Below are 13,576 nucleotides of genomic sequence, written 5' to 3'. Positions count from 1 at the left end.
GGGTCCTGACATGCAAACCGAAGCATTGAGAACTTTGTAAGAGTACAAACAGTTTAATAAGAAGATACTTTATAAAGACAGTGCATTACGCGTTTACAGACAGCAGCCATCTTGGAAAACAGTCTCGACTCGTCGAGTCACGAGCGCTCTGCTAAGTGATGAACTGTGACTTGGAATCTCATATGGTCCGTTGTTTCCGGAAGAAAACACTGAACACAACAGAGAAAACAAATAAATGAAAATAAAAATGTTCATGTTATTACATTTCACAAACTTAATTCCTATCGACCAGCTCACTTAGAACAGCGCTCGTGGATCGATTCGTCAAGACTGTTCTCCAAGATGGCTTCTGTCCGTGAACGCGTAATGCACTGTGCTTATTAAGTATTTTCTTATTAAACTGTTTGTACTCTTACAAAGTTCTCAATGCTTCGGTTTACATGTAGGGACCCTCATTATGCTGCCGTGTTAGTGTGAGGCTATTTTTAGTCTTGTTAGTGGTAATAACTAGCGATTTAATTTCACTTACCCTGTGCCCCATAGACAAGCGTTAAAAGCTAATCTGTTTTTAAAGATAAAACTCTTTACATTCAATTTTCATGAAAACGCATCCCAGAGAACGATCTACTCGGTAACCATCTGTTAATTACCCCTAGGGTCATTTCTCACCGGAGTTGTCCTTTAACAACCTTTTTGGCTACTTTGTAGTTTTACTGAGTATCAAAGATATTAGCAACATTTTTATATAATTGAGAGTCTGATTACAAAAAACAAAAGTCTCACCATTAAAAGCCATGTCCTCAGCACACAATCTCATTATGTTCTCATTATGATTTTATGTAGCCGATATGAGAGAGATTGCGCTGCACATGTTGCACTTTAATGTATTTTTGATTCCAATCATATTTCAAGCTATTCAAGCAATCAGTTCGCATATTAAGCATCTCAGCTGAAGGAAATAATACGTTATTTCTCAGCTTTCATATATCAGCCACATTTTTTACATTAAAAATGAACATACAGCTCTGGAAAAAATTAAAAGACCACTTCACATTAAGAAATTAATGTAATTTCTCAATGTGAAGTGGTCTCTTAATTTTTTCCAGAGCTGTATATCGGCTGTCACTATCATTTTCAGTTTGTGTTTAACCGACCCCTTAGGGCCAATTTATCGCAAGACCACAATCCCATAAAAGCTCAGATAGAGACGGAGCGACACACATCAAAATCTGAAAGCCACGCCCACCAGAGGGAAAACAATCAAACCGTCTCCATTGACTTTCTATTGCGGGAAGCGGCCTTCTTATCATTTCTGACTTATTACAAAAAAATTGCACAATGTCTAAAAGCTGATATGTGATGGTGTACAGCAAACAAGATAAAAAACCCAGAACCAAACAAATACGTTTTTATAAGCTGTCGACCCAAAAAACGAGCGTTTAAGGACATAAAAGTGGACACGGCAATTAAGACAGAGCGCTGCATGTTATATTACTCTGAGAACTACACACACTAGAGGGGAACGTAACCAGCGACAGGAAAGATAATGTATAAAACGGACATTTGGATGTTTTACTAAATGTTTACTGCACACGTAGGCATACTGAGACATACTGAGTGTCAGGATCCCAAAACTGACCCATTCTTTCGGCTGAAGCTTCACGTCTTATTGCCTGTGTCCACTGTTATCTCCTTAAACGCTCGTTTTTATGGGGACGACATTTTATAAAAACTTCTGTTTCTTTTAGCTTGTTTGCTGTACACCCGGTCACATATAACAAAAAACAGAGCAATGTTCAAAAGCTGATAAGTCGGAAATGACAAGGAGACGCTTCACGTAATACAAAGCCAATGGAGAGCGTTGGATTGTTTCCCCCCCGGGGTGGGCGTGGCCTAAATGCACTCTGTCTCTATGGGATTGGAAAGATCTGCAAGCGAATCTACAGATGATGCACAAATTAAAGAACACAAACGCAGCAGTTCAATTCAATAATGCCAATGCAAATTAGCTTTGGGCCCAAGCAGAGCCGATGATAACTAAAGGCGGGTGATCTAATAACACAAGCACAGCAGATATAATAGAAATCACAAATAATGTGGCTTGGCAAACAATATGTTCAGATAGCGTCTTCTCTAGCATCTGTTCTCTGCGGTCCCTCCTTTCACAGCAACTAATGGCAGCATGTTAAAATGGGTTAAGACTTGCTTTTTAAAATAATGCATTGCATAAGGGTGCAAATACCATTAGACTGAGTACTGCAAACCATAGTATATCACCATGCACGAATACTCGCCTCCCATACATTTTGCTTCTGAAAGGAAAACTTCTACAAATGCATATGCAAATAAAGTCAGCCACAAAAATATTTCACTGCATATCTTTAGTAGCCCTTTATCTTCTTGATCTTACATTTAAATCTGTTGCTCGCACAAAACTATCAGAATGACACCACTTCTGAGAATCCACTACTTCTAAGATCCTTTGAAGCTTGAATGTGCCAGGCCCTCATTCACTTGCATTATGATACTCCTCAAATATTCATCTTTTGGGTGAACTGTTCCTTTAAGAGCACGAGGCAAACACACAGCAAGCTGTTCAGACACGCTCATACACACTGGGAATCACATCCAAACCCTTTTATTTTGAGGTGTAACAGTAAGGCAGAATGTTGCAGCAAGCATGAGGAAACTGTGAGAGGTTAGACATTAGCTGAGACATAAAAGAGGTAGAGCATGAACGTGAGCATGGAGAGGGAGAACACACCAAACCTTTCCTATTGTGAGATAAGGAGTGAACGATAAGGTGCGTGTTTATGTACCTCTGGCTCGTAAAGGCGAGGCCTGACGCACAGGAGAGTGCAATGGCTCGGGGTCACATGACTGCTTGGACAGAAAAGGGCTGTTTAACCGCCCTGAGACACACACAACAGAGAACGACAAAGAGAGAAACCCAAGCTGACAGATGGCTGACGGTGTTATACACAGCAGAAGAGACCACAAACATCGTTTTAGACAGGAGATCTGCAGGGTGTTTAATGACGGTGTCATATTCCAGACAGACGGACATGGTTGAAATGGCCAGGGGAGAACGGAAATACCACAGAACATCCAACGTTCAGGAGTTAGCGTTTGCATGCGCAGAAAAAAACAACAACTCCTAATAGTATATATACGAGGATGTGTTTGAAAACTACATGAAACGTGACACACATAGCAAAAGGGGAAGCTAAATATAACATGCAAATACTGTGGCATTAAAATAAAACTCTTCCTATAGTGTAAATTGTGCTTGTTGAGATCTTATCAGGACAGCGCTGCATAATGTGCACATTAGGAATCAGACTGTATTTGTTATTTATTATCCAAGGAGATGTAAAGCTTAATATTTATATACACTAATCATCTCAATTTGTATATTCTATAGCTTTATTCTCTATATAGATTTGTTTACTATAGATCATTACTTTTTACTATACTGTTATTATATAATAAAATTCTGATTTTCATATTATATATATATATATATATATATATATATATATATATATATATATATATATATATATATATATATATATATATATATTGTTAACCCTGGGGTTAACAATTTATACACACACACACACACACACAGTGAGGAAGGAATGATTTGAACACCCTGCTATTTTGAAAGTTCTCCCACTTAGAAATCATGGAGGGGTCTGAAATTGTCATCGTAGGTGCATGAACATATATATGAGACATAATCTAAAAAAAAATCCAGAAATCAAAATATATTATTTGTTTTACTATTTATTTGTATGATACAGCTGTAAAAAAGTATTTAAAAACCTGTCTATCAGCTAGAATTCTGACCCTCAAAGACCTGTTAGTCTGCTTTTAAAATGTCCACCTCCACTCCTTTTATTATCCTAAATTAGATGTGCCTGTTTGAGGTTGTTAGCTGCATAAAGACACCTGTCCACCCCATTCAATCAGTAACCATCCAACTACTAAGTGTCAGTCTCCCTCGGACTGGGGCTCCATGCAAGATCTCACCTCATTGGGTCTCAATGACCCCAAGAAAGCTGAGAAATCAGCCCAGAACTACACTGGAGGAGCTGGTCAATGACCTGAAAAGAGCTGGACCACCGTTTCCAAGGTTACTGTTGGTAAAACACTAAGACGTCATGGTTTGAAATCATGCATGGCACAGAAGGTTCCCCTTCTTAAACCAGCACATGTCCAGGCCCATCTTAAGTTTGCCAATGACCATTTGGATGATCCAGAGTCATGGGAGAAAGTCATGTGGTCAGATGAGACCAGAATATAACTTTTTTGGTTATAATTCCACTAACGGGTTTTCGAGGAAGAAAAATTATGAGTACCATCCCAAGAACACCATCCCTACTGTGAAGCATGGGGGTGATAGCATCCTACTCTGGGTAGGGTTGGGCATCGAGAACCGGTTCTAACTTGGAACCGTTTAAAAAATAACGATTCCATTGGAATCGTTTAGAAAATTTATTTTCGGTTCCGATCTTCGGTTCCAAGCGCGCAAGTTTTGGTTTCCATGGCCACCTGATTTCCGGTGCTTGAGCGCCCGCTTGTTCTTTTAGTCATGGAAGCCCGGTAAGCGGCTCTTAAGTGTGGATTTATTTCACTTTTAAAAGCCTGGGTCGGCACAGTGCAACTAGTGTTGTCAAAAATATCGATACTGAAATATCTGAAAAGATACGATAGCCTGCTCAGCCTACACAATCCATCCCAGCTGCTCTCCTCTCCTCTCTGACCGACAGCGAGTTGACACGCAGCCGCATATTCTCATTCAGCCGGTTAACCTCTGAACACGACAGACGCGCGTTCTGCTGGACTTTTCCTTACGACAGCGTGTTAGTGTTAGTGTGTGTGATCGGTCTGAATTTCACGCGGGATTGCACATAATTCTACGAATCCCCGCAGATTTCAAGCTCACATCTGAAGCGCACACACACACATAGCCTACCGTAATAAAGCCGCCCCTGACATACAAGTGCAAATATTCGCTTCTTTTTACAGCTTATTATTGGTCAAATACACTCAAACAAATTCTCAGTGCACATTTTGAACAGTATGTAAACACAGTCATAAACAATTCAGGAAGAAATGAAGAATGAGTAACAGGAACAGTGTTCAGGATCAATGAGTGCGGCAGTTCTTAAAGGGACCGCAGTCATTTGTTATCCAAAGTCAAACTACAAAAAGACAAACGATCACACTGCTCTTGACTGATCAACTTGTCTAACTTTAATGGTTTTATATGAAACTATTTAATTTTTTGCAAAAACATTTTCCAATGTTATTTTGCATTTATTTTGCCACTTTGCGTTTTTTATTCAGTTTCTTACCTGAATGTTAGACCTACCTGAAAAAATAAAGCAGTCTATTTCATTTATATCTTTTATTCTATTGTATTTATTTGTGCTATTTTTTGTAATATGTATCTTTGTTTATTCAATTTACCATTCAAAATCAAGCTTACTTGTGCTGTGTGTAAACTATTGCAACACAATTACCCCGTTGTAAAAAATACAGTGAGTTAACAAATATTTGTGAGATAATTTTAATAGTAATTGATCAATGTTTATATATGAGAAAAAGCTTAAAAGCTTTATCATATAAAGTGATCTCTTCAGAAGAAATGTTTGATTGCCTAGACTTTCAAAAGACAGACAAAAAAATTTTTTTATATAAAAAATATCTAATTGACAGTATATGCAGCGTTTTTCCCCCCGTTGTATTGAAAATAGCATTGAATATCGATGTGACATGTTTTGACTCCACCCCTCAAAGAATCGGAATCGAGAATCGAAAAGAACCGGAATCGAAAGTAAGAATCGGAATCAGAATCGCTCAAATCAAAACGATGCCCAACCCTAACTCTGGGGGTGTTTTTCTGCACATGGGACAGGGCGACTGCACTGTATTAAGGAGAGGATGACCGGGGCCATGTATTGTGAGATTTTGGGGAACACAACATCCTTCCCTCAGTTAGAGCATTGAAGATGGGTCGAGGCTGGGTCTTCCAACATGACAATGACCCGAAGCACAGCCAGGATAACCAAGAATGGCTCTGTAAGAAGCATATCTAGGTTCTGGCGTGGCCTAGCCAGTCTCCAGAACTAAACCCAATAGAGTCTTTGGAGGGAGCTCAAACTCTGTGTTTCTCAGCGACAGGCCAGAAACCTGACTGATCTAGAGAAGATCTGTGTGGAGGAGTGGGCAAAAATCCCTCCTGCAGTGTGTGTGCAAACCTGGTGAAAAACTACAGGAGACGTGTGACCTCTGTAATTGCAAACAAAGGCTACTGTACCAAATATTAACATTGATTTTATCAGGTGTCCAAAAAAACTTATTTGTGGCTGTATCATACAAATAAATAGTTTTTAAAAAAATCATACATTGTGATTTCTGTTTTTTAATTTTTTTAATTATGTCTCTTACAGTGGCCATGCACCTACAATGATAATTTCAGACTCCTCCATGATTTCTAATTGGGAGAACTTTTATATTATATATATATATATATATATATATATATATATATATATATATATATAATTGTATTACCCCTCCCCCCTCCTCATTTTAAGTCATATAGTGGATCTATGTGTTGTTTAAGCGTGTGTACAGATGAATGGTACCTGGTTTTGGACTGTATTGAGAGTCGTCTTTGTTAGAAGTGTTGATTCCCATTTCTCTCTGTTTGAACATTTCTCTGGGATTAACGGAGCGCTGGGAAACGAGAGCCGCAGCTTCCTGTTACAAATACACACAAACATCAAGAGTAGCCAGGAGTATCACGACTGATAACACTGATATGAAGATAAGAGCCAGCGATCCAAAGTGGTTAGATACTGAAAGTGAGAAACAGGAGAACAGCAAGAGAAATAGGCTGAATCCCAATTTGCAAACCACCCATCCCAAAGTTCAAGAATGTGTGACTGGCATTATTGCATCCCAAATCTACATCATCTCAAAAGTACTTTATACTTGGTATAAAGGGTGCATCATGCATGATTTTGAGGAAATATTGCCCAACACAAGCACACTGGTTTGCAACATTTTCTGATGTGTTATCAAGATGTAATTTTAATGCTTCATACTTATAAGTGTGTGTTATATTGTTTTGTACTAACACTGTACTGACAAATTAGCATTCATGACTGGGAGCAACAGGCTTATAAACTGGGGTTAAGCCAGAGAATCTAACAGTCAGCAGTAAAGGACACTACCACACTGCATAAAGAAAACAGAAAGCAAAAGTCCTTCTGTCCAGGGCCAGAAGAGGAGATGTTTTATACTTCCCACCACTCACGTTGGCTTTTTCCACTGACTCTCCACGTTTAAAGGGTTTCTGCTGAGCTGTCTGCTTTCTCTCCTCCTCCACCTCCTCCTCCTGATGGACAGCAGCACACTTTGACTTTTACACTCGATTCCGTTACAAAACCTAGTTAGCTGCTTATGTAGGCATCATATTTGATTATGCGGACTTATAAGATGCTTTCTTTTGGCCAAATTCTAGAGCAGAACAGACCTCGGAAGGACACAAGAATAAAGTTTAATATATAAATACACTTCAAACGATGGTTCCTAAAAATGTCAATTTAGTTTCATCCGTATATATCAAAAATATTATACGTTCTTTTATATATGCTATCAGAGTCACTTCATCAGCAATTTTATAAATATTATATATCAAAAATATTATTCGTATTATAAGTTCTTCAAGATTATGTACACAGATCCTCTGTAGACATTAGTGTGCACTAATGGTCTGGTGGCAGAGCTTTTGTTGAGCATTTCAGAAGCTCTGGGTTCGAATCTGCCATGGTGTAGTTTTTTTCCCCCTAATAAATCCAAATGTGTTCATCAGTGATAGGAACGAATAGAGTCTCCACAACAGGACTGGAGTGCACGAGCCGTCGTCACAAGTTGAATTAATAAATACGCACATTAAGGCCCAATCCCATTTCTACCCCTTAGCTGTTCCCTTTCCCCAATTCTCTTTTGGTTGGAGTGGGTAGGGGTAAGGGCCAGGGCCAAAACCAAGATTTTTCAGGACCACACTTCAAATGAAGGGGTATGAGGAGTTTCCCAGTCTCTCCATAGCTTGCTAAATGCACTATGAGTAATGTGAACACAAATAAATAATAGTATATAATAGTAAATAAAAAAATATTTATTTACAAAAGTTATTTGCATCACGTATCATCTGTAAACTCTTGCGTTATCAATACAGCGACTTAATCGTTTATATAACATTGCAAAGAGCTATCGCAGCACCACAGTAAAAAACAAGACCATATCTGTACCGGCCGGCCCGGATCAGCAGCGAATGGAACGGTTAATAAACAAAGAGAACAGTTTGGCCCGATGGAAAAGCATCTTCACCAGTCTTGTACGTTCGGGATCATTCTGTATCGTCTTAGGAAACTCGAAGGCCCATGTTTTTGAACTTAAAATTACGACATTTTATTACGTCCAAAAATACAGTGTAAAACTACGCTAAGAGTGAGTCATTTGTTAAACGTGCTTGCGCGGCGCCTGATTTCTGTTAGATATAGCCTACTCACTTCATTGCTGTTTGTACTGGTTAAATGTTACAGGACACTAATAAAAGAAACGGGGTATGATTATGTGTAATGGTATAGTAGTGGTGTCCCATTTCTTAGGGGAATATTTTCACCCCAAGGGGCAAGAGGAACGGGTAGGTTTAGGGGACGGCGAAGCGAAGCGAAGGGGTATAAAATAGAATTGGGCTAAATACAACAAATAATTTACTTTTTTGAGGTGAATATATGCATTGTGTCATTACATTCACATCTGCCATTCTGACAATATTCAACCCAGTGAAGAAAGTACACGGATACTTGTTGGGGATTTCTAGGCATTTTATGTCATGTATTTATCGGCAGTGGCTCAGTGGTTCATGTAGATTGTCTACAAACCGGAAGGTTAACCCAACGAGCTGGATGGCACCTTGCATGGCTGACACCGCCGTCAGTGTGTGAATGAGAGAGTGAATGGGTAAATTTGAGGCAAGATGTAAAGCACTTTGGATGGGCATGGGTCTGTTAAAAGCGCTATATAAATGCAGTCCATTTCCCATTTTACCATCAATCTTGATTTCTTACAACGTGTGTGCTTTTCCTGGGCGAGTTGGAGTGAATTAATAGAGTCATGCAGTCAAGCACTAAAGACCAACGAACAAGGTCAGGAATTTACTTAAATACATTAAATACATTTTTTACAAAATACTATCCTAAACGGCCAGAACACTTGTAAGACATGTCATGTTGTATAGGATCATTCTGAGATACTTTTGCATAAAAAGACGATGCCAATTGCGATTCACTGCCATTATATGGACGAGTGGGACGTTTAAAAGAAAAGAAAAATCTCTTTTTGTGGTCCGAAAAAGAAAGACACAGCATTAAATCAATACCAGGGTGAGTAAATGATTTCCATTTTAGGATGGACTATCCCGTTAATGCATTCAATACAAAAAGGTATAGATGAAAACGGCAAACTAACTCAATTTAACCAGCGGTGAGAAAACAGCCGTTCAGAAAGCATCTGATCATAGTGATGTGGATATGTCTATTCCATAGAATAGAGCTCTGCGAGTTCAGCACTCCAGTCACGTCACGGTTATTAATAAGCACAGTTTAAGTGCTTATTAATATAGCACTTTATACAGCAGACTGATTTAAAGCAGCAGCGTTACAGTATTGAACATGTGAACCGTGTCACTGTTTTCAGTTAGAATTACAACTTCAGTTTCTACTATGAAGCGGCTCTTCAGTGTGTTCATGTTTTACTCACGTCTGACCTCGATGGACTGATCAGAAGAAATGAACCGGAGATGATTTTTAGCCTCAGAGATATCGCGCTCTCACAGGAAATGACTGATCGTGTTGATTCCTGTTTGAATGTGGCCATGCCTTTAAAAAGACAGTGCGACAGCTGCCTACATTTTAGGGTGAACTATCCCGTTAATGCATTCAATACAAAATGGTATAGATAAAAATCGGCATTGTAAATGTAGCTCACAAGGTTTATTTACCTCATAAATGAGGGCTGTGTACCAAAACCTGCAGCTATCGAGAGCATGCTATCGAGGTAGATGGGTAATACCAGCCGTGATTTGACCGTGTGAACTGTGCATGTGTGTCAGTGCGTCCTGTGCATTTGGCCTAAACATGAAACCACAGATGTTGCACGTCTGAGCTAAGCTGTAGAGAGTATATTTTGGAAATGCGGTTTAAAGATTATCTATGTGGAGATAGAAGTGTTATGATGATAGCTGAAGAACAGTGGGTTCACATAACCACACTAGGCCAGTAAAAGAGAAGTTGTTGTCATTGAATTATAGCCATTGGGCAGCATGACATGCAAAAGTTGAAGTGTGAATGATAATGAGTGGCTATCGTCTTTATAATATAGTTGATGTATTTTAGTGGGCCGGAACGCTTGACGAGGGCCCTATGATTTCCACGATGTGGAAAACGCGGACATAATCCAGTCATAAAAACGCAATTTACTGCATAACGCGAAATGTCACCGAACTGGTCACATTTTGGATGAATAAAATCAAAAGCAGGTCAGAAGACTTAAATCTCATTGCGATATAGACTAGTGTATGTGAATATTAAACCACAAAAGACTATTTAAATATGAATCCTGCATGTTCTGAGGTTTCACGATCTGCCCGCATTGACACTATATGATCATTGAAATTAGCTGATAACATCACCGTTTTCTCCAGAGCGGCTGTACAGCCGAATCAAATTCTGTTGCATTATTTTCCGTTTAACACTGTGAAGCTACTTTCAAATAATCAGCATTGTAAAAAGCGCTACATAAATAAAGGGGACTTGACAGCCTCTGCTGTCTCACTATATGAGGACATGAACGCATGAACTTCATCTCCAGAGCTACTCTGAGTCACTTCATCAGCGTTTCATTTGATAAAACTGTCATATTTCATAAACACACAGAAGCTCAAAGCTCTTCACCGCAACCCGTCAAAATAAAAGTTTGGTTTAACTTGAAGTTGTGACAGAAATATATTACTGTTGTACAGTAGAATTAAACTATTTCTCAATGTAATAATAATACTAGCACTAATAATATATTAACAAAATTAAATATCAAATAAATCTTTATTTTTTTAAGGAATAATTATGCTTTTTCTTCCATGTTTTAATTTTAAAAGTAAAGCTCTGCTGTGCAGCATTTTGATAAAATTGAATTTTAATTTTATATAATTCTCTGCCTGAGAAAGATCGAAAGATTGAAACGTTGCATTGAAAGAATAAATCACTTTTAATTGCAAGTCGATAGTGTGCGGGACCTCTCTTTTCAATTGTGGATAATTTGACTTTTTTGTCCTGCTCTCCTACGCACCTATCACACACAGGTGTGCGACGTTTATATTATTTAATTTTATATAATTAAAAGACAAATTAAAATTATGATTTTATTTTTTATAAATTGATGTTGTTTTTATGAATATAATTAATTATTGAATGATTATTAAAATGTTATTTAATCAATAAAATGAAATCCAGAAAACGTAGAGTTTGGTTAAAAAAATAAAATGGAGTTTGAGGGGAAAAAAATATTTCATAGGGTCCTGCAAAACATCACACGGTCAAATTACAGAACGTAATTTTTGTTAACCTTTTAATAAATTGTTAAATTGTATAAGTTTCATGATTTCAATTAATCAGACATGCTTATCGATTACTAAAATGTAATATAACCTTTATAATGGAGTCCAACAAAATTCAAACGGAATTTGTATAAAAATTAAATGGAATTTGGGGGGAAAAAAATACAGATTTCATAAGGCCCTATTAATGTGAGATTGACAAATAAACATTTTTGGGTTAATTGCTCCAAAACGGTAATTAATTACTAACTACTAAGTACATCTCGATTATTCTCTCTGAAAAGTATTAAGTATAAACAAGCAGTACTTGTTACTAATTACTTCCTAAATTAAAGTTTTAAAAACTGCAAATAAAACACAAGTAAACACGAGTAATGTGAAAATATAAAGCGTGACATGTCCTGAACAAGTCGAGATGAAGAACCCTTAAATTATGCATTGTTCTCAGAATTATGATTTCAGATTGATCTGCTCATAACCCCCCACGCTTTATGATTTATCAAACACTCTCTCCTCATCTAAGTGGGCGGTTTGTAGCCAGAATAAATTGTTGATCAGATTTTAAGTGTTTTCAGAAACAAAGGGTTAGTCAATTCTTATAAACTCCTCCTCAAATCCTGTTCCAGCTAAATATTAGTTTGATTTGTCAGTTAATCACCTCATGATATTTTACACAACCAAAGAGTGACAAAAGTAGTCCAGTGTGTGTTGTGTTACCATGAAGGCTTTAAACATATTGCAGCATTTCCACAGGAACCATGTCAGAACTTGTCCAGAGTGGCGATATGTGGATTTAAATAACCACACAGGGGTGGGTGTGTGTGTGTGTGTGTGTGTGTGTGTGTGTGTGTGTGTGTGTGTGTGTGTGTGTGTGTGTGTGTGTGTGTGTGTGTGTGTGCCGCTCACCCACTGCTGTTTCTGTTGGCCTTGATTATCCACGTCCTGCTGCTGCTGGTATTTTCTATCACACAAACACATTAACACTCAGCAGGCAACTTTATATCAAAGAGCAACATAAAACTGACAGTCTGACCCTTGCGGATCTCATTAAAAGTCATACTCAGCCTTGTGTTGTTCTAAACCTGTATGAGTAAAACAAAAGACCATATTTTGAAGAATGTGTTTCGGGTCCTATTGACTTCCATTGTAAATGGGAAGCGAAACCGTTTGGTTACCACAGAACAAAGAAACTCATACAGGTTTGGAAAGAGTGAGTAAATTATGGCAGAATTTTCTTTTTTTTTATAGACACTAGTGTTAACTTCATTGACAAATAATTGACATCATCATTTTCGTCAACAACCTTTTTTCACAGATGAAAAGAGTCGATAACTAAACAAACACTAGTGTTGGATGACAAAAACTATGACGAAAATCTGTCATTTTCGTCATTGAATAAAAACGAGATGAAAATGTTAGAGAGGGCCGATTAGGGAAGAGATCCAGTCAGAACTGATGTCCTGTGTAACAGATGCACACATTAATAACGTGCTGATCTAATGGCGGGAAAATGCAGCGCTGTTGAGCTTCAGAACAGCTCAATCAATGAATAACACACATTTATGCCAGGTTATCGTTTATGAACTAATGCTGAGAAATAATGACAACGTTTACTTTACGATGTTTATATAGTTATATGTTTTAAACGGTTGTAACAATGGATGTTTGATCTCCCTCATCTGAACTTAAATAAGCATTTGCAACTTGCAATAGTAAGGCGCATGTATTTCAAAATAAGAGTCCCTGTGTATTTCGAGCTTGCATTTCATGCATTATATACGTTTATGGTTACACAATAAACTGCATTTAATTGAATTCCCATTTAATTCATAGTTAGGAGGAAAGACTAAGAACAGTATTTGACACCTTATTCAATAA

At 37.8% G+C, this 13,576-nt stretch overlaps 1 protein-coding gene across 7 annotated transcripts in view; it reads right to left on the bottom strand.

Moving 5' to 3' along the window:
- The window catches only part of dbnlb (drebrin-like b), a 49,026-nt gene that overhangs the window by 14,158 nt on the left and 21,292 nt on the right, over window positions 1-13,576 (bottom strand). For 2 of the 7 annotated variants that reach the window (XM_067412983.1, XM_067412984.1), the window contains exons 8-11: window positions 12,605-12,659; window positions 7,337-7,417; window positions 6,663-6,777; window positions 2,820-2,912 (exon numbers count right to left, since the gene is read on the bottom strand). In XM_067412983.1, coding sequence (XP_067269084.1) covers window positions 2,820-2,912; window positions 6,663-6,777; window positions 7,337-7,417; window positions 12,605-12,659 — 344 coding nt within the window. The remainder of the gene's footprint in view (window positions 1-2,819; window positions 2,913-6,662; window positions 6,778-7,336; window positions 7,418-12,604; window positions 12,660-13,576) is intronic. The other 5 variants (XM_067412987.1, XM_067412986.1, XM_067412989.1 and 2 more) reach the window with 3 other exon arrangements.

Source organism: Pseudorasbora parva, chromosome 13, assembly GCF_024679245.1.
Source record: "Pseudorasbora parva isolate DD20220531a chromosome 13, ASM2467924v1, whole genome shotgun sequence".
Classification (NCBI taxonomy): domain Eukaryota; kingdom Metazoa; phylum Chordata; class Actinopteri; order Cypriniformes; family Gobionidae; genus Pseudorasbora; species Pseudorasbora parva.
Note: the sequence above shows the minus strand (reverse complement) of the source record. Positions and strands in the feature narration are given on the sequence as shown.